The 21,074-nt window shown below is 42.8% G+C and overlaps 1 protein-coding gene across 1 annotated transcript in view; it reads left to right on the top strand.

Annotated features, from left to right (window-relative positions):
* Positions 1 to 19,970, top strand: part of Slc9a7 (solute carrier family 9 member A7) — a 193,015-nt gene extending 173,045 nt beyond the window's left edge. Inside the window, exons 15-17 of the mRNA XM_038316726.1 lie at positions 10,023 to 10,105; positions 14,504 to 14,609; positions 18,903 to 19,970. Coding sequence (XP_038172654.1) covers positions 10,023 to 10,105; positions 14,504 to 14,609; positions 18,903 to 19,154 — 441 coding nt within the window. The 3' untranslated portion in view covers positions 19,155 to 19,970. The remainder of the gene's footprint in view (positions 1 to 10,022; positions 10,106 to 14,503; positions 14,610 to 18,902) is intronic.
* Positions 19,971 to 21,074: the final 1,104 nt, after the last annotated feature.

The raw sequence follows: 21,074 nt of genomic DNA, 5'->3' as shown, positions 1-21,074 counted from the left end.
TAGTCTGGATGGTCCATGGGACACCAAACTGAGGAATGATGTGGTCCAGGAGTACCTGAGCCACCACATCTGCTGTTTCCCTGGAGACCTGAAACACTTCTATCCATCCTGTAAAAGTGTCCACAAGTGTTAAGAGATAACAGAGTTTTTTGTGAATAGGCATGAGTGAAATCAACCTGCCAATCCTTGCCTGGTTGGCGTCTGCAAAACTGGTGTAGAGACTGATGTATGTGGAGAGTTCCTTGTGGGTTGGCCTGGGCACATCTGGCAGGAGGAGTGAACCTGTAAAATAGAATCTCGGAGATGGGTGGGGTCAGAAAGGGACTCCAAGAAGCAGAACAAAGCTTTGGGGCCTATATGTAAGATCTGGTGGATGTCTAAAATGATTGACAATGTCTGGTCTTGAGGAAGGATGAGATGGTTATTTAATTAGAACCATCCATCTTTTGTTTTTGTGCCCCCCCCTTTTTATAAGCTCATCCCCCTCTTTAGGTTGGTAACAGGGCTGATAGGAGGGAGTTAAGAGCAAAATATATTATGTGGAATCTGAGGAGCTAGAGGCCAGCCCCCAGGCCACTGAGTCAGCCTTGGCATTGCCCAAGGCCACTGGGTCCTTAGAGGTTTGGTGTCCCCTACAGTGAATAATGGCTACTTCTGCAGGGAGCTGGAGGGCCTCCAAAAGTTTGTATATGTTAACTATGGGACCTGTTAACTATGGGAGTGCCCTTGGTAGTAAGGAAGTCCCTTTCCTTCCAGACTGCAGAATGAATATGGGCTATTAAGAAGGCATATTTAGAGTCAACGTAGGTATTAGCCCATTGGCCCTTGGCTATTTGGAGTGCCCTAGTCAAGGCAATTAATTTGACCTTTTGTGAGGAAGTTCCCATTGGCAGGCAGGTTGCTTAGTCAGTGGAAGTGACCACTGCATACACTGCCTGTCAGGTTCCTGATTTATCTATAAGGGAACTTCCATCAACAAACAGGGTGAGTTGGGGATCTGTAAGTGGCTGGTCTAGAAGACCTGGCCTGGGTGAGTTTAAAGCCTCTACAGCCTCTGAGCAAGAATGAGAGGAGGTACCAGAGTGGGAGGGAACAGGAAGGAGAGTTGAGGGAGTTTAGGGCAGGACTGGAGGCCAAAATAATTTGGGGGGTTTCTAGAAATAGTAAGTGAAAAGCCTGGACTTGTGAAGGTCCAAGGAGAGAGAGAGGGGAGTGTATCTCAGAAGGTCTGAGAGGCGGTGGGTGGAATATACTATGATTGGCCCAGACAAGGCCATCTTGAGAGCGTCCTGAGTGAGTTCAGCTGCTGCTGCCAGGGCATAGTTGCCATCCACAGACAGTGAGGTCCAGATTTTTGGATAAAAAGGCAACAGCCAGATTCAAAGGCCCAGCCTGTTGGGTTAGAACTCCTGTGGACACTCCTGAGGTCTGGAAGAGCAAGAGCAGGGGCTGAGCCCCTGTGGTTGGAGGCTGTAAATCCCACAGTGCCTGGACCCTGTCAGAGGTGAGAGTTTTAGACCACAGGCTAAGTTGAACACCCAAATATACCACTGTAGGAGAGCACAGCTGAGCCTTATTTGGTGAAACTCAATATTCCAGGGATCCGAGGAAGTTCCAGAGTTCAGAGGTGGCCTTTGGGACAGAGACAATGTAGGACTACAGAGAAGTAGGTCATCCACATACTGGAGGAGCATGCTAGAAACTGTGTCAAAGTTTGAGAGATCTCGAGCCAGACTTGTCCAAATAAATGGGGCCATCCCGAAAACCCTGAGGGAGAACAGTCCATGGAAGCTGTCTGGAGGACTGGGAGTCAGGGTCCTCCCAGGTGAAGGCAAAACGGAAGTATGATTCAGGGTGTAAAGGGACAGTGAAGAAGGCGTCTTTTAGGTCTAGAACTGTAAAGTAGGAGGTGGTAGGCGGGACGTTAGATAGGAGATTGTGAGTTGTTAACCAGAAGGTGAACTGGAATGACTACCCAAGGGCTTATGCACAGGAAGAATTGGAGTGTTGCAACGTGAGTTGTTAGGAATTAAAAGTCCTTGAGATAGGAGATGGGCGATAATAGGCTTAAGACCTTGGTGGTGGGTTTTAGAAATAGGAAACTGGGGTCTGGAAGGGAAGGACACAGGCTCTTTAAGGTGAACTAGGACTGGCTGGTGGTGAGTAACAATCACATGAGTAGAAGTGACCCACACTTGGGGATCTACTGGATAAGGGAGAGTAGGGACAGAATAGTCTGGGGTAGGAACCTGTGAGGCCTTTAAAGTGAGAAGAAAGTGTGACTCAGGAGAGTGGGGGTGGTTAATGTGAGCCCTGAAGCAGCTAAGGATATCTCAACCCAGTAAAGGTGCTGGGCAAGCAGGTATCACTAAGAAAGAATTTGAGAAATATTGTCCTGCAAGAATGCAGGGCAGTGGCAAAGTTTTAAGTGGGGAGGAATGGATCCTATCTATCCCTATAACTGAAATTGGTGAGGTGAACGTAAGGCCTAAGTGAGATGTTAAAACAGAATATGTAGCTCCTGTGTCTAAAAGAAAAGTAATGGACTTACCCGCTCCCTGCTGCTTTACCCTAGGCTCGGACAGGGTTACAGGAAACACCAAGTCTGGGCAGCATTAATCCTCTGCAAGGCTGAGAAGTTCGAAGGCTGGCACAGTCTCACTTGTCGATGTTGGTGAGGCTGGACCTCTGTGGAGTGACATAGAGGACAAGCCCGCACGGGGGCATTGTGATTTCCAGTGTCCAGGTTGCTGGCAGATAGGGCATGGCCTCGTAGGAGGTTTAGTGCAGTATCGTGCCATATGGCCATTTAGAACACACTTGTAACAGCTTGCCAGTGAGATTGACTTAGGCTGGGCTTCATCAGGGTAGAGCCTTGTGGTTGGCTTCCCTTGTCCCCCTTTTTGTGACCTTAGGGCAGCTGCTAAGGCCTGAGCCTGCAGATTAACTGCTTGTTGTAGCCTTGTCTGTCAGAAAGACTCAGCTGTTTCATCTTGGATGTTAAAAACTTTAAAGGCCATTTTCACCAATTCCTGTATAGGGGTTCTGGGACCCTCCTCAGCCTTTCTTAATTTTTTTCTAATATCTGGTGCTGACTGAGAAATAAAATGGGTAGCCTGGTATATTGGGCCATGGTAGTAGAAGCTTGTATGACTTAGTAGCCTGGTTAGATCATAGGCCTGGGACAAATAACAAAACTCTTTGATATAAGCAGAAGGATTAGTAGAAAAGGAACCCAGTTGCTTCTCTGAAAGAGATCTGTAAGAGAAAAGCATGGACTTTCATAATGCCATCGACTACTGCCATTTTCCGAAGAGGGCAGAGACAGGTGGAGTTATGGTGGGATCTGGTATGGAAGGAGACTGGGGAGGATTTGGAGGGGCTATCCCAGTGCCCTGAGGGGGTCCAAGGGTGGGAAGACGTGGTAGGAGTAGGAAGGGAGGGAGGAAGGTGGGTAAGGGGGAAGTTGACTTAGAACTTCCAGTTTGGCTAGGGAGGGAGTAGGTGAGGATAGGGAAGGAGAGGAATGTGGAGAATGTTGCTCCACAGGAGGTGGGGTAGGTAGTGAGGATTTGAGGGAGTGGGGGAGGGGCAGTGCCTCTGGCTGCATGGTCCAGGTAGAATTGTTGAGGTCTTAATTACCAGATGACCGGGAATTTGGAGGCATCATGATCCTAGTGACCAAGACCCGTGTTGCGAGGCACTGGCTATTGAGGGAAGGGCGAGAGTGCAGAACCCAAAATCCATGGACATTTGGAAGCTCTGTCCACTTATCCCCACAATGACAAATATTTTCTAGGCCTTGGAGGGACGACAGTAAGCTCAAGGCTTTTCTCTGGTGGCCAATGTGTCCCATTGTCAAGATTGTATTGAGGTCAAATCTTAGTCCACAGGGAAATTGGCTGTTTAGGACATATTGTATTGGACAAGCCCAATTTATAAAGATTTTGTAAGAGGCATCCCAGGGGCAACAGTGTATCTGGCTTTGAACTGCAAGCGCCATTTTAAAGTCTATGCCCAACTGCGTGGCCTAAGTCTATTACAGCGTTTCTGCCAAAATAGCTCTTAGACAAAAATGGGGCCGTGAAAATTGAATGCTAGGCCTATCTAAAACAAACAAAATTCACCTCAACTAAGCCTGGCTCAGCCACTGGGATTAGGCCCTTGGTGCGGCCCGTGTCTTTAGCAAGAGCCTGATAATCGACAAAAAGTGAACAGGAACGGGTTCCCCAAAACCCTATATCACAGACAAGAAAAAAGGGATTCATCAAGATGCATTTGCTGTAGTCCGGGAGCCAGTTTTAGCCTGGTATGAAGAGCTTGGGTTGTGGACAAGGTTGCTTTTGATGTGTGGCCGTAGGCCTTGGGAAAGGCTGCCCTACCTGGTGGGACCTCCAGATGTTAGGAATATTTTCTAACAGGTGCTCTCTGCCGACGCAAAAATCCCAATCAAGCCAAATCAAAACAAACCAAATTAAAAGATAGCCAGTTTTAACTGGACTCCTGCACTCTTGGGTGGCCCTGAGGGGAAGGAGAAAGCTGCCAATGTGAACACGGAGGATGGGGAGAGGGAAAAACCACGTGTTTACTTTTTGGAGAGCAGTTTAAATAGCTTGGGGGAGTGGTCTTGATCTTTTCTGGGGAGGGGTTAAGGTTTGGCAGGCTACGTTGGCCCTCCTTGGGAAGGGGTCAAGGGACAAGGGGCACAGAGGTGGGGCCTCCAAAGATGGAGGCCAGAGACCAGGATTTACAGACACAAATGGAAAAGTTTAAGACGCCCTGGTTGTAGTGTCCCTTATGATGTTTATTTTCCTATAGTAAAATTGTAAGAGAGAGGTAGCTTAGCAGACAAGAGCGCTTGCTTCTCTAAAGATCCTAGTTTAGTTCTGGGCACCTATATAGCATGGCTCACAGTCGTCTGTAACTCCAGCCGCAGAGGATCCAGGGTACCAGCGCGCGCGCGCTTGCACACACACACAGCGAGAAAGAGAGAGAGAGAGAGAGAGAGAGAGAGAGAGAGAGAGAGAGAGAGGCAGACAGACAGACAGACAGACATAGAGGTTATAAATCTTTTTTAAAAACTTAGAAACACGTAGATGGAACAGCGGGGCTGTGTCCCGCCACCCGGCTAGCTTTACCCAAAATAATTACACGGAAACTGTATTCTTTTAAACACTGCCTGGCCCATTATCTGTAGCCTCTTATTGGTTAATTCTCACATCTCCCTTTAACCCATATTTAGTAATCCATGTAGCACCACGAGGTGTGGCTTACCAGGAGATATCTTAACCTGTGTCCATCTCAGAGAGGAGAAGCATGGCGATTTACTATGGAGACTGCCTGAAGCGTCTCCCCACTGTCTGCTACCCAGCATTCTGTTCTGTCTACTCCGCCTACCTAATTTTCTGTTCTCTTAAAGGGCCAAGGCAGTTTTTTTATTAATAAAAGTAACACATAGACACTCCTCCATCATTTCCCCTTTTTCTGTTTAAACAAAAAAGAAAGGCTTTAACTTTAACATAGTAAAATTACATATAACAAAACAGTTATCATGTAAGAATTACAGTTACAATATTTAAATCTTTTTTATCTTTTATCATAACTAAGGAAAACTGTAACTATTGAACCATTTTTTAACTCCATCAAAGACTCCAAAAGGATATAAGACTACCTAAGTAAAAAAGAAATATGTAACTTTTAAACTCTAGAAATGACAGAGACAACTCGCTGTCTGGACAGTCACCCAAAGTTTCTCTGTACCGTTGGGGCATCCATCTTTGGCCTTCAGGCCCACAGTGTCCAGCAGACATTTCCATGAAGCAGGAAATTCCAAAGACAGTTCAGTCACTTTCTGCTGTGTCCTGCAGAACGTCTCACAGACTCTTTTATGAATCAGGAACCCCGAAAGACCATCTCACCTTTAGGCAAGTTTAGCAGTCCTCTTTCTGTGGGTTCTTTGTGTCCAGTTTATGTAACAGTCCAGGCAAGAGCAGTTTCTTGTCCAAATGGCTATCAAACTCCATAAGGAGCCTCTTTGATGCCCATCTTCCTCTTGAAGTAGATTGGTGCTGCCAGGAGCAGGCGTGTCTCGTCATGAGAAACCCTAAGTTATTAAAAACATTTAAAATGTCATATTCTGTAGCCTTTGAAAGATATGAAGATGTCTATTTAACTAAAATATATCTCTATATATCTAGAAAATCTAACTAACATGACTATAAGCTTGACTATTATCGATGATTATCCATTAACAACCTATATTTCTTAATTATACGTTACATTTTAAAATGAACTACACAATCACAATAGCTTAATCAAGATCAGAAAGACATACATATAACAAAATTGACCTTAAAATCCATACCAGTGTAAATTATTTATATCTATATCATATCCCCCTTTAAATGTAACAGAACATTTATGAACAGTATTTGGGAATATGGGCGCAGTTTTTTCTCTCTAAACTGTTTTCTGCTGAGTGGGGGCGCTGTTAATCAGATCTTTTATGGTGTAACCTGTGTGCCAGGTTCATCTCAGTCAGCAGTTGAGTGAAGTAATTTTTTGAAGATGTTTACAGCAACCTTTTAGGAGGGCGTGGTCTATCATACCATATTGGGATAGAAGCAATCCACACTGTGTCATCCTCTGTGAAAACAAAAGAAGACCCTCTTTTCCAAAGCATCATGTTCTTAGATCCAAATTCTGAAGTCATACCATTAAGATGTCCATTTTGGTCTAGCCTGGCAGCCCATATAATGAAACGTCTCTCTGTATTTAGCTCCTTTACTGTCAAAAATTTCAAAGAAAACACAATAAAATACATAATCCAGACTCTCTGTGAATTTTTCATTTTTACGTGGCTTATTTTTACTCTATCACATTATTTTATTCTGTCTCTTTAAAGACTTTACCCTTTTTTAAAGGCATTAACTTTATTTTTTATATTTTTTTCTCTCAAGCCTACGTATGCTCATCCAACATTGTGACTCATTTAAAAGTCTTTTATGTCTGAATCTGTCCTATTGTGAATCTGTAATTTTTTTACTGTCCAGAAACATGTTTGATTTGTGCCTTTACATCGCTAAGCGCTTAAGACGCTAAGCTGTGACATTCCTGGGTCAAAAACAGGTACTGTGTGCTTGCCCCACCCAGTCCAACATGGCGGAGCCGCTTGTGACTCTGAATCGGTTGCACCTCTGAGCTGGAGAGCCGCCGGGCTGTTCTGGATGTTGGCTCCACCTCTCTCCAATTTTAAAATGGAGGACGTGCCATTTTCTACTAGCTCTGGGGCTGCCAGGTAGGAGCCGCACTCAGCACTTAACTCTGAGACTGAGCATGCGGCACAAAAACTCTTTTCATCCAAGTTACAGCCAAATCTGACATGTAGAGCACTGTGCAGTCTGAAAACATCTTTCTGTATGGCGGCAGAAATCCGCCATGCTCTCCCGCTCACCTAAGCCTGATTCCGCCATCAGCGCAGGAAACTGCGTTTTTAAAACCGCACAGGTTTTCTCCTTTTAGGCGGCTGAGTCAGGAAAATTTCTCTGTGGCACGCCAGCAAACAGCAAAAGGCTGTGTTAAAGTCTGTCTCTCCTTTATTTAAAGCCCTCTCAGGTTTTTAAGTGGATTTAGTCCATCACGTTGGGCGCCAATCTGTAGATGGAATGGCGGGGCTGTGTCCCGCCACCCAGCTAGCTTTACCCAAAATAATTACACGGAAACTGTATTCTTTTAAATACTGCCTGGCCCACTATCTGTAGCCTCTTTTTGGTTAATTCTCACATCTTCCTTTAACCCATATTTAGTAATCCGTGTAGCACCACGAGGTGTGGCTTACCAGGAGAGATCTTAACCTGTGTCCATCTTGGAGAGGAGAAGCATGGAGATTTACTATGGAGACTGCCTAAAGCGTCTCCCCACTGTCTGCTACCCAGCATTCTGTTCTGTCTACTCCGCCTACCTAATTTTCTGTTCTCTTAAAGGGCCAAGGCAGTTTTTTTATTAATAAAAGTAACACATAGACACTCCTCCATCAGAAACATACTTAGTTTTTTTTCATAGAAAGGCTATCTGCCACTACTTTTCTATCATTGTCATTAGTAGTTAGCAATTACTCAGAGAAACAACTATCAGCAAATGGAGGCCTTTTTCTGTTCCTTTTCTCCCATATTTGTGTGTCCAGTTTCTCCTTATGTATATTTCTCATCCACAGAAGGGCATATTTAACTGGACCATTTCCATATCTTGGTAAGCATTCCTCAGATACCATGGCAACTATTTTTTAAAATAATTTTTGATGGTGGAATGTTGGAAGACATTGCTGGTTGGTCAGAGGTCACAGCCTCCCTATGGCCTAGCAGCTTATCTCAATAACCTCAGCAACAGGGAACTCCCTCCCTCCAGCAGGACTTCCTGCCTCTACCTGCCCTTATCTGGAGAATGTCCCTGGACTTGGAGGACTGACTTATGTAAAAGCTGTTCCTAAAGCATCTGCCTGATTTATATTTAGCTTGATCCTTGGCACAGATGCCTGCTAAGAAGATTTGCTCTAGGAGCTCTGTTCTAGGACCCTACTGCCAAATACTGAACCCTGTGATAGGAGCATACCACCCAATGCAAATTAGGGTTTTTCCCCAGACTCCTCAGTCCTATATATTCCTATATACACTCGAGAATAAAATTGAGCTGATTTACTGAAATCTGTCTCCTGGAGGGCTGTATTCGGCTGTGCTCATGGGCTGTAGACAAAGCTTTCTGCCTCTTTCCCCTCTTGAGCTGGTGGCCAACAGGCTGAGAGGGAAAGAGAACCCCCATGGTGGAATTTAAACAGTACTTGCACATACCATATAGAATGTTATTCTATATGTTCATCTGGCTAACTTTGTTATTGCTCTAGAATTACACTCACTGTGATTTAGAATTACTTGTAATTAGTTTTAGTATATATTGTTGATTGTTTCTCACTTTCAGACTTGTCTCTTTCTGTATTAAAGAGGGTGGTGACAAAAATAGGTGTGTTTCATCAACTGTTTGTACTTGGAGAACCTGTTATCTAGCAATATAGAATCCAAGCAGTGCCCTCAAACTGGTGAAGTCAATCTACTTTTTATATTAATTGTACTGTTTATAATATACTTGTATAGGAAAGACATCTTAAACCTCAAATAAATGTCTGATATATAGATAATTGAAAATTAATTGGTGAGGATGTTTGACAGAAATGATAAGGAGCTTGCTACTTTATAATAGATAGAAATCCTACAATTCCTAGCCTGATTCTCATATCCTTGGTCACTGGCCCCTAAAGCTAGTAGAGAGATATGTAATTATGTAACCTGAAAACCTGTGCTAAGACCACAAAGAGCTCTTAGGCTAGTTTGTCAGGAAATTTAGCATTGTCGTCTATCTAGGTCGACATTGGGAAAAATGAACTGAAAAGTTCATTTTGCACAGGCTTTTTTATTTTATTTTATTTTATTTTATTTTATTTTTTTATCATTGGCCATGTACAATTTTGTCCTGCAAGGATCTAGACTATGGTAAGGTAATTAACTCCTGAAAGGTACTTGGAGGTACTTTTATTAAAATAAAATGCCAAAGAGATTTTTATGCTAACATTGGTTTCATCTATCCACAAACATGACTAGACCTTTTTACTGTAGGAATTCAGTTTTTTCCTTTGGCGTTTGCTTAATTTCTGCTAGAATATTTCTTCTCAATATATCTCTACTTGTGTGGTTCTGGGCATTAAACTCAATACCTTGTGTATGCTACATAAATCTTCTACCATTGAGCTGTAACTTTGAAGCTATGGTAGTGTGTGGTTCTTCACTGTGAGCTCTAGCTCTGGGAAAGTTGTAGTTGTATGAACCCATGCATGTTGAGAGCAATTGTCTCACTTGTGCAAGGCTCTGAGGTCAATCTTAAGCACTGCAAAACACAACAGTTACAATTTTAAAACTAGCCTTTCCCCCATCTCTCATTATCCCTTTCCCTAATCAGCATTCTCTGGTTTGTTCTAGGATGGCCTGGATTCTGCTGGAGGAAGCCGGACAAAGCAGGAGAGTGCATGGATATTCAGGCTGTGGTACGGCTTTGATCACAAGTATCCTTTAGCCTTCTCCTGGGCTCAGGAGACATTGGTGATAACATCCACTGTCCAAGCCATACATGGGGGTGGCATCTGTTGGGGTCCAGCCTTGACAGGGTTCACACATTCCAGGGTAGGGGTGTGTAGATTAGAAAAATTAGGTAGGAGGAACAGAGATATGAAAGAAATACAGAGACATAGGCTAGAACCAGCAGGGCTATCCAGAGAATACTGAATACGCCTTTGTTTATTTTCCCTATGTTTATGTACCCCAATCCAAAAGGGGGGGAGGAAAGAAGACAAAAGTCTGCTTTAACATGACACAAAGGACAAACAGAACAATTACCTTTTTCAATGCTCGAGACATCAAGCCACTATTTCCTGAGTTAAGCATTCTGATGTTTTTTGTCAGGACGTGCAGTGACTATACCTTAGACCAAGTTCCCTGTAGGAAACCACTCCCTGTCTTATCCTTGAAAGAGCAGGAATAGGCTTGAATTCTCTGACGTTTGGTCAAGGTGGAGAGGATTCAGCTCTATGGGCCATTTTAATACCCAAAACACCCTAGGTCATGATATCTTGTTTGTAGCCACTCCTTAAGACACGTATAGGTTCTGTGTTAGAAGACAGTTTTCCAAGGTGGTAATACTATTTCACACATTCTTAGTATTCGAATGTTCTAGTTGCTCCATATGTGTTGTTGTTGTTGTTGTTGTTATTGTCAATCTTTTGATTTTTATTATTGTATATTTTACTATGGCTTTAATTTGTATTTCTGTGACAGCTCATGGGATTGAGGACTCTCTTCACACATTTACTGGCCATTAACTATGTTCCTTTATGAAATGCTTGTACATTTCTTGCCCTTTTGTCTATTGGGCTGTCTGTAATTTTTTTACTAATTGGTAAGAGTTTTTTATATAGCTGAAGTTATACCTTTTGCTGGCTATATATGATAAAAAATACTTGTCTATTCACTTTCCAAATTACGTCTTTTGAAGAACAGAAACTCTAAATCTGGTTGATTGATCCTGTTCTTGTTAGTGTCTTTTGTGTACTGCTTCAGAAATCATTGCATCTCAAAGTCATACACCCAGTGTCCTAAATTGTCTTTTTCTTGTGTATATGTCTTCTTTTCTGAGTGAGAAACATGAGCAAAGACAACATCTAGAGATAACTTGAGTTGCTCTGGATGATGTTTCTCCTTCAGAGATGATTTTAAGGATTTCAGTTTAGGACTGCTCCCTGTTAGCATCAGCAATAGGGATTCAAAATCACCTTAACCCAATCAGCAAGAAAGGTTAAAGATGGATTCAATTCCTGTGAGGGTTAGTCTCTCTTTTTGCATTTTCATCTAGGGTTTCAACCTAAAGCTTGGGCTGTTCACATCTTTCCTCAGTACGCCCTCCAGTTTCTGTCAGTCTCAGTCTGTTACATCTGAGTCTGCCAGATTCTCTCCTCAGCTTCTCAGGTGTCTGAGGGAACTGGGGCTCATAAAGTGTGGGGCTCATATGTTTGGTGTTTCCTTCCCAGAATTTAGCCCTCTTTACTGCCTTAGTCACTTTCTGAAGCCATCAGGCAAAGGGCTTTGCCTTGTTTCATTTTCTGTTTGTAGCTTTTCTCGTTGGTCTAGTTAATATTTCCTAATAACTGAAACAGAACTTCTAGGGATTTCTTTAAAGTCATGTGAATTTTGTCTAAATGGTAATTCAGAAAGCATGTTCTTCCTTAGGCTTGGAGAGGATAGAGAACATTGAAGAACAGCTGCAGGACAAATGCTAAAGTTGTAATTGATTGTTTGAAGAGAAACAGAAATGAGTTCCAAAATCCCATCTAAGTAGCATGAGAGTGTATCTCAAGGAAGAAGGGAGTTGATTTGTACATGAATGAATCCTACTGATTTACAGGACCTCCTCCCCGACAAGCCTTAAAATGGGGTAGACAGGCTTCCAGTTTAAGATGTGTCCACATACTCTCCCTTCCTTTTCCAGGCCTTACAGAAATCACAAAAGAGGTATTTTTGGTCACTTGAAAAGCCAAAGGAAGGTAGAGGAATTAGAGCAGGCAAAATAGAGTCAAAAACAGTCATGAGTTTTAGCCAGTTTGTTTAGCTGATTTCTTCAAGACTATTGTTGGGAACAGGTATAGCAGTTCCTTCTTGTCAACAGATTGACTAATAGCTGTTAGTTTTCCCCCAGTCCCTAAACATCTAGAGAAAGTAGAAACCCTTGATGGGGGGGAGATTAGTAGGGAAACAGATCTTGAGGACAACAGATTTTTCTGCCCAGAGTAGTCTTTTCTGGTTTTGATTTTTAATACCATAATAGGGGTCCCCATCCTACCTGATGAACCAAGATACTGAATAAATACATGAAGGAGTGGGGATGCTGAAATAATTAAACAATTGCAGATGTTTACTGTTAAGAAACCTTCAGCGAGGCATGATGATGTAAACCCATGTAAAAGTTCCTGACCAACACAGCCTATATAATGAGTTATAAGGCAACCTGGGCTTCAAGGTGTGAGACCTTATCTCAGAAGTCAAAAAGCAAACAAACAGAAACCACAAGAAACACCCAAAATATTTCCTGATAAAATGTTTAGAAAGAAAGGGGAGATTTTTTTTTCCAGTCATGAAATAAGGGCAAGTTATTAGAAAATAGTTCAAAAAGAAAAGAAAAAATCTTGGAAATTAAAAATTAGTTTTACAGCCAGGCACTGGTGGCACACGCCTTTACTCCTAGCACTCGGGAGGCAGAGGCAAGCTGATCTCTGTGAGTTTGAGGCCAGCCTGGTTTACAAGAGCCAGTTCCAGGACAGGCTCCAAAGCTACGGAGAAACTCAGTCTCGAAACACCAAAAAAAAAAATTACTTTTATAGCTGGGTATAGTGATGCATGCTTATAATTTCAGCACGCGAGAAACAGAGGCAAGAGAGTCAGGATTTCAAGGCCAGCCTGGACTTCATAAGACCCTGTCGCAAGTTTTTCAGAAAATAACCCCCCCCCCAAAATGTAATGAATAGTACATTGCAAAAACCAAATTGTTGATTTGGAAAATAAAGTTGAAGAAAAAACTTCAAGAATTAGCAAAAGTTTAGAGACATGTTGAGAGAAGAGTGTCCGCTCCAGATGGTTCACATCACTCAGCCTCCATGGGATTTACTTCTAATTCGCATGAATTTTTCCGTGTTTTAACGACAGGTATGTGTATAAAAGTATGTTCTCTAGTGAAAGTGTAAAATCCAGTGTGAAACTCTATAGCTTTAGAATGGCTATTCTAACCATACAGAAGTTCATTCTGATGAACTTTATTTTGGTGTGTGATATTTTTTATTTGCAAGTTCTTTATAATAAAGTTTTAATTAAAATAGGGAATAATAGAATATATATGACATGACAGCAAAAACAGGGACTATTTGGGGGAGGTAGGAAACCAGCAAAAAATAGGATAGGAGGGATGGGGGAAAGGGACAAATAGGAATGAAGTAAAATGATATACATGTATGAAAATGCCACAGTGAAACACATTACTTTGTTTACTAACTTAAAATATAAACCCATTTTAAGAAGCTATATACACATTTGCATATGAGTTTTTAAAGGGCATTGTTCCAGGACTTCTCAACATGAATTAAAAAGGGCTAGTCTTTGAAGTGCCCAAAGCAGGGAACAGAAAGGAAGCTTCTGGCTTGACCCTTGACATGGTAGAGATTGAAGCTCTTGCCACCTTCCTAACTAAAGACAGGAAAGAAATGACTGCCCTGTAGTGGCCCACATCCATCCTGCAGCCTGCTCTTAAAGCCAGCAATCACACAGCAGCATGTTTTGTCTGCAGAGAGCTCCAGCAGAACCCTTGTTTCTGTCTTTTAGCAAAGAGTTTTTCTATTATTTAAGAGTTAAATAATTCACAACTAGAAGCATACATTGGTTTCTTCTCCATAAAGCAACCAAATTAGGTAAGGAATATGTACTCTAATGAATCCAGTGTTCTTTTTGCTTGCTTGTTTGCTTGCTGGCTGACTTTGAATTGATTGTTTGGAGGTTTTATTATTTGAGACAAGCTCATAGTGTTGCCCAGGTCGCCATTAAACTCTTTATCTTCCTGCCTCAGCCTCCCAGGTGCTGGGATTCCAGATGTGTACCGTTGTGCTTGACTGAATTAATTCACTATTCTTCTAACTGACTATTAGCTATCATTACCCTAGGAGTTACCCACGTGCACTTAGACACCATGGAGACATCTTTTGTTCCTATAGATGTAAGGGTTACCTGTGTTGTACTGAGAAAATGGGAGGCAGGGAGACTATGTGGGTAGAATGTCAGATAATCTATTTTTCTTTGGGTTTTAAAAATGCATTCTGTTTTGTTTATATTTTCATTGCAGCCATTTTTCCTTAATTTCCTCTTTAAAGTTACTTGAAGCCCATTCTCACCCACAGTGGTCCCCCGCTAACCACCACTCTCCCAGCTTGGTGTGGCTTGCTAGCTCGATGTCTAACCAGTCCCCAGGTGTATGATGTAAGTACTGCATTTAGGTCTATGTTCCTGCTCAACAGGTAGTCTCTTCCTTAGGAAAAGCCACCACACTCTAAACTCCAGATCCATAGATTTGGCTCATCTAATAAGATAATCAGAAATGGTGTGTGTGCATATGTGCATGTATGTACGTATGTAAGTATGTGTGTATGAATTATGTGTGTTCATTTGTTTGGCACAATAACAGGGAAATCTTTTTAGCAGGGTTATATGGATTCCCAGTGTGGGCAGCTGTGGTTGGGAATTCAAGTGACCAGACTGCATTTCAAGCCCTCACAGGCTACTGAAAGTACTCTATACCCTTTTTCTTAATCGTACTATGGGCCTACTAGTGTCACCTGGTGTGAGCATTAAATAAGGTTCATCAAGACACACCACAAACCACAAAGTAGCACACCAAGTTAAGTATTCCTTTCCAGGTAGTTTATTTATGGGTGTGGTTAGGTCCTCTCTTTCCGTTTTTTGGTGCTAGAAATGGAGTCATCATGCTTAGGAAAAGAATGGTTCTGCCATGGATATCTCAGACTTAGGGCTGAACTTGAGTCCCCAATGTGGGTTGCAGGGCAGATAGGAAAGAGAGCAAGCAGCTGTCTATAATCAAAGTAGTAGAAAGGAAGTTAGAGCTTTCCCCTCTCCATTTCTCTCTCACCATCCCAAGATGATATTCTTTGCCAGAAGGAAAAGAGCCTCACAGCTGTCAAAGGCTTGTTTCATTCTCAGCACACTGCAAAGGAGCAAATACTGCAGCAATATAGTTGAGGAGAGCATATAATCTCACGGATAATGCAGGTTGTCCATGGCCCATGATTAGTAATGGACAAAACTGAGACCCTAAGACAGGTCTCCAAACAGTCTGCAGTTGATTTCATCAGTGACAAGAAAGTAAAGGCCAACCAAGATCTGAGGGAGCAGAGCCCTCAACAATGGGGTCAGGAAACGTGGTACACATTCAGAAAGGAGAAATAACAGAAAGGGATATGTATGCCATAGATAGCATAGTTGGGATATCAGATAAGTGCAACCATACCAAAAGACCCAAGATGAAAACAGGGTTCTTAGATGCCATGCTCTTCCTTTAAGAACAAGAATTACAGTTATCAAGTCACTGTGTGTCTGTAACTCAGTGCTGCTGTGCAATGGGAGAGGCCAACAGAAACTAAGGTTCTTACTTATCCCCCTTTGAGGAAGGCTACCATTGATAATGTGACAGATAGGCTGTCAGGAAATGCCTGCCATACAAGCATGAGGAATTCACTTTGGATCTCCAGCACTCACATAAAAAGCTGGGCATGATGCTGCAGGTCTATAACCCCAACCCTGGAACTCACTGGCATGATGACCTACCTAATCAATAAGTGAGCTCTAAGTTTAGTGAGAGAACTTGTCTCAAAAGATAAGGTAGAGAACAATCAAATAATCAACCACTGCCCTCCATGTGCAGGTGCACGCACACATGCATCATGAACACAGGTGACAGAACTTTGTGCTTGTAAAGCAGCTGGGTTGTCTCTTCGGGGGAGTGAGTTGTGCCATGGAAGAATATAATTCTGCCTCAGTCTTTTTCTCACATATTCACCTACTGTGAAGAGAACAACATTCATTCCTCCTTATCTTAAAGATATCTGAGCCTCCTAGCATCCCCAGATCTTCTTCCCATATTCAAGTGAGACTTTTGTGACCCCTGGAATAGACTACTTTAAGTTATAAGAAAAAGGCCTTTGAGGATGTAGCTCAGTGAAAGAATGCCTGCTTAGTGATTATGAAACCCTGGGTTCCATTCCTAGCACTGGGGGAGAAAAAGGGGGAAAGACTGTGAATGGGGCATTTAAACCCAAAGCTTCAGCCACTTAAAATAAACCTTCTCTGGTCTGAAGCTTATTAATTGCCCCCTTTCTCAGAGGTTAGGGATATTTGGAATAGTCTGACGACAGTATAAGCTCAGTAAGGTTCTTGCAGTCACAGAAACCAAGTGTCTTTCAGCACTTCAAGAGACTACTCAAGGTTTGCTCTAGGAATAATATTTGGGCTCTGGGTTCCACACACCCATCCAATCTTGAACTACCAAGACAAGAGCCACCCTTGTTGCCGATGCTGTCCATTTGGGCTGAGGTTCTTTGGCCCAGCATCTTAGCTACCTCCAGATATGGTGAGGCCTCCTGTTGAGTGAAAACAGTCTTATCAATTGTATTAGCAATTGATATGTGTTATAAATTGAGGAACCCAAAGTTGAGAAAGATAGAGGGGCTTCCTCTAGTTAGTGCCAGGTGAGAGTTGCCGACTGGGTGGGTCTCATGGCCATTTGACACCTGTTGTGTGGGTCCCTACTCATCATCTATATGCTTTTTTGTTTTTGTTTTTGTTTTTTTTTTTTTTTTGAGACAGGGCTTCTCTGTAGTTTTGGCTCCTGTCCTGGAACTAACTCTTGTAGCCCAGGCTGGTCTCGAACTCACAGATATCTGCCTGCTTCTGCCTCCCAAGTGCTGGGATTAAAGGCATGTGCCACCACCGCCTGGCTCTATAGGCTATTTTTAATAGGTGAAATTTATTTGGAGAGCTTTGAGGTGTTCATCATCTATTATTTACATTAACCGTAACTCATTTATGTCTCAAATATACCTTGTACACATAGCCTAAACTTAATTTTATATTTATAATAATTTCATACATGAAACAATATTTGAACCATGAGACTTTTGGCATTATGTCATGATGTTATGATAAAAACCTGTTGTTTTATACAATTAATAAAAACTGTAAAAAGGTGGAGATAGTACTCAAAAAGCTTGGATTATGGCTCAATTTAGGCTTGGGATTCTTATACTAAAGAAGCCTTTGTCAACTAAGCATCACTTAGGAAGACAAGAAGAAAACCATGGGTGTTATCATTGAAGTGGGGAGTCCACATGCCAACCGGGGGGGCACCCATAGTTTTGCACAGCATGACTTAAGGAGCCTGGATAGAAGAGGTTCTGATGTCAGACTACAGGACACAAGACTTCAGAAGAGTTTGGAAGGGCTGATGGGAAATGATAGAACAGACATCTCAGGTGTCCTGACACACTGCTTGCCATTTGAGAAAGCCCCTCCTAGTATTGGAAAGATAACAGCACAGACAGGAGCAAGGTCATGGTTTCTTTTGCCGCCGGAGAATGCTAAAGTCTGTGTGAACTCTCACTGTCTCTGGACTCTCTCCCCACTATCTGATAACTTCAAGGAGTTATGACCTTGTTAAGCCTGCCTTGTTTATTCTTATCCATTCTGAGTCTTTTTCTGACCCACTAATTTTTTCCACATCTTTTAAGTGGATCAAACTAGGCTGGAGGCAACACAAATTCTAGCTCTACTTCCTGTCAGCTGGACAACTTTTTGGCACATTCCATGAGTTCTCACAGCATGGGTTTCCTCCTGTGATGCTGGTGCCCATGCCCTTCATTGGCAGGCGAGCTTATGTGAGGCTTCCAGCAGGTGTTTAATAAAGGCTCATTAAAGTGCATTCTCCCTATCAATCAGTCACTTCAGCCAGCTGAAGATGTGGAGATAGTAGGGGGAAAGCAAGGAAGAAATCCTCACTATGCTTTAGTTCCGCCCACCCTTGCAGGCTAGGGGGAAAAGCTTGCTTACATGTAAACAGTCAGCAGACCCACCCAGAAAACCTGCTCAGTAGGAGAGAAGCAGAGCCCATTTGAAGTGTTTACTCACGACCTTCCTGGTAACATCATTTCTGTATGTGTGGGGAAGTTGAGAATGCAGCCAGCCCACTTTCTTCTCTTAGATAATAACCCCTGAACTATCAACCCCTGAACTATCATGCATCTGAAATCTAATCTGCCTGGTTTAGGCAACATTGCTTTGATTGAAAACACCATAGTGTCTATCCAGTGACTATACCAAGGGCATAGGTAAGCAAATTTCATAAAATCCTTAGGTTTTATTTTTTTTAAGATTTTTTTAATGTATGTGTGTTTGGGTATTTTTAGTATATGCGTATTTGTGTGCCTGGGTATATGTATGTATACAAACTAAATGTGTGCAGTTACCCACTGAAGCCAGAGGGTTTTGGATCCCCTAGAACTGGAATCACAGGTAGTTGTGAATTGCCTAATTTGGGTGCTAGGAATTGGACCTGGGTCCTCTGCAAGAGCAACAAATGTTCTTAACTGCTATACTGTCTCTGTAGTCCCCCAAAGCCTTGGTTTTCTGATATGAAGATTTGGGGTTAGGTTGCCCCAGCTCTGGAAACTCTCAGGCTCCTCTTTTATTGGTTGTACCTTTCAGAACCAAGAGCCACTGAGAGAAGATGACTCTGATTTCATCCTGACGGAGGGTGACCTCACTTTGACCTATGGAGACAGCACTGTGACGGCAAATGGCTCCTCGAGCTCCTACACAGCTTCCACAAGTCTTGAGGGCGGTCGGAGAACGAAAAGCAGCTCGGAGGAAGTGTTTGAACGAGACCTGGGAATGGGAGATCACAAGGTTTCCAGTCGGGGTACCCCCCTTGTGTTTCCACTACAGGAAAATGCATGACTTACCCTAAGTCCTGAAGGATCATGGAGGCTCTCATGAGGATGAGGATGAGGATGGCCAAATGCCCCAGTGTGTTTGAGGTGTGACATTGACTGGGTTAAACTAATGCTTCTATTTCATTGGGCCCTGAAACTATCATCACTTAAAACTTAACCCAAAACTCGGATGCTGAAGCTAAAACGTCTCTAAATTAAGACAAATGCAGACCTATTCCCACTTTTTCACATAGCAGTACACTGTTTGAGAGTTCAACAAAGTAATAGCATGCTTTAATGGTTTCTCACTTCACTTCCTGCAGCATCTGACAATGGTGGGCAGATACTGGGCTGTAGTGCCAGTCTAGCTGGCTTTAAGGAACATTAAGTTGGGAGGACAAGTTAGACAAAAGACGGTGAAGAAAGGAAACAGAAATCAGACTCAGTGGTGCTACATGCTGGTGTTACACCAGACAGTAGAGCCCCCGGCTCTGAAGACTTACACAGCTGCTTCCTCCTGTCAGAGTCCTAGCTGTTCCATCTGTGTTGCTCCTAGACTGAAGATTAGGAAGCATGTCCACAGGCTGGGCCATTAGCTCAACGGCAGAATGCTAGAGTGCTTGCCTACAGTGCATAAGACCCTGGGTTCCATCCCCAGCTTGCAAAAAGTGCGTGTGTGGTGGGGAGGTTCCAAGAGCATTCAGTATGGGGAAAAGAAGTCTAGTTCCTTCTCTGGAAATCCTTATAAAAGAGATACTGAAATGTTTAAAACTAAAGGCAAATCATGTTCTGTTCTTTTTAATGAATATGAGGACAGGAGGTGTTGAGAACCTGCTGACGATAGCACTGCAATACTTACTTGACTTTGGAGGCTACCATGTGAGCCCACTGGCTGGATGGTCACTGCTAGACTGAGGTGTATCTACCACACGATTTGAGAGAAGATGCATGCTGCTATTATCTAGAGAAGAGAAGGCAGGAAGAAACGCAAAAGGCCACAGACTGTGCTTAGAGGAAAGAAATTTCATTGTGAATAATAACCTGCAAAGAAAAGATAGAAATCTTTATTATTATTTTACATAAATTTCATTTTGAAACATCCAAAAGAGGTAATTCCAAAATCACACTCAATCGAATACAGAACTTGTTTTGTTATAAATTATATAAGTGTATATGTTCAAGTAAAGGCTGAGTTTCTAAAGCCACCTATCTTTAGGACAAAAACTTCAATATTTTTAATAATTCCTTTCCCCTTGGTACTATTTTCAATACCTAGAAGATGAAAATCATTCTGATGCTTTTTTTTATTTTTTTCTCATTTTTTTTTATTAAAGATTTCCATCTCCTCCCCCTTCCCTCCCCTCCCTTCCACCCATACCCCCACTACACCCCTCTCAAAGACAAAGAGCCATCAGGGTTCCCTTCACTATGTTAAGTCCAAGGTCCTCCCAGCTCCCCCTAAGTCCAGGAAGGTGAGCAACCAAACTGACAAGGCTCACAGTGAGCCCGTCCATGCTGTAGAGTTCATGTTCATTGCCGTTGTCCTTGGTTTCTCAGTCCTCGTCCACCGTCAGCCACATTCAGAGAGTCCGGTTTGGTCCCCTGTTCCATCAGTCCCATTCCAACTGGACTTGGTGGTCTCCCGTTAGATCTGTCCCACCATCTCAATGGGTAAACGCACTCCTCACGGTCCTGACTTCCTTGCTCATGATCTCCCTCCTTTTGCTCCTCATCGGGACCTTGGGATCTCAGTCCGGTGCTCCTATGTGGGGCTCTGTCCTTTTCTCCATCCAATGCCAGGTGAAGGTTCTATGGTGGTATGCAAGATATTCATGAGTATGGCAATAGGATCTGTACATTTCTGGCACCCTCTCCTCAGCTGCCCAAGGACCTAGCTGGGGGCGTCTTCCTGGACACCTGGGAACCCCTCTAGAGTCAAGTCTCT

The sequence above is a fragment of the Arvicola amphibius genome, chromosome X, assembly GCF_903992535.2.
Source record: "Arvicola amphibius chromosome X, mArvAmp1.2, whole genome shotgun sequence".
NCBI lineage: Eukaryota > Metazoa > Chordata > Mammalia > Rodentia > Cricetidae > Arvicola > Arvicola amphibius.
The sequence above is the reverse complement of the archived record's forward strand: the minus strand, read 5'-3'. Positions and strand labels throughout refer to the sequence as shown.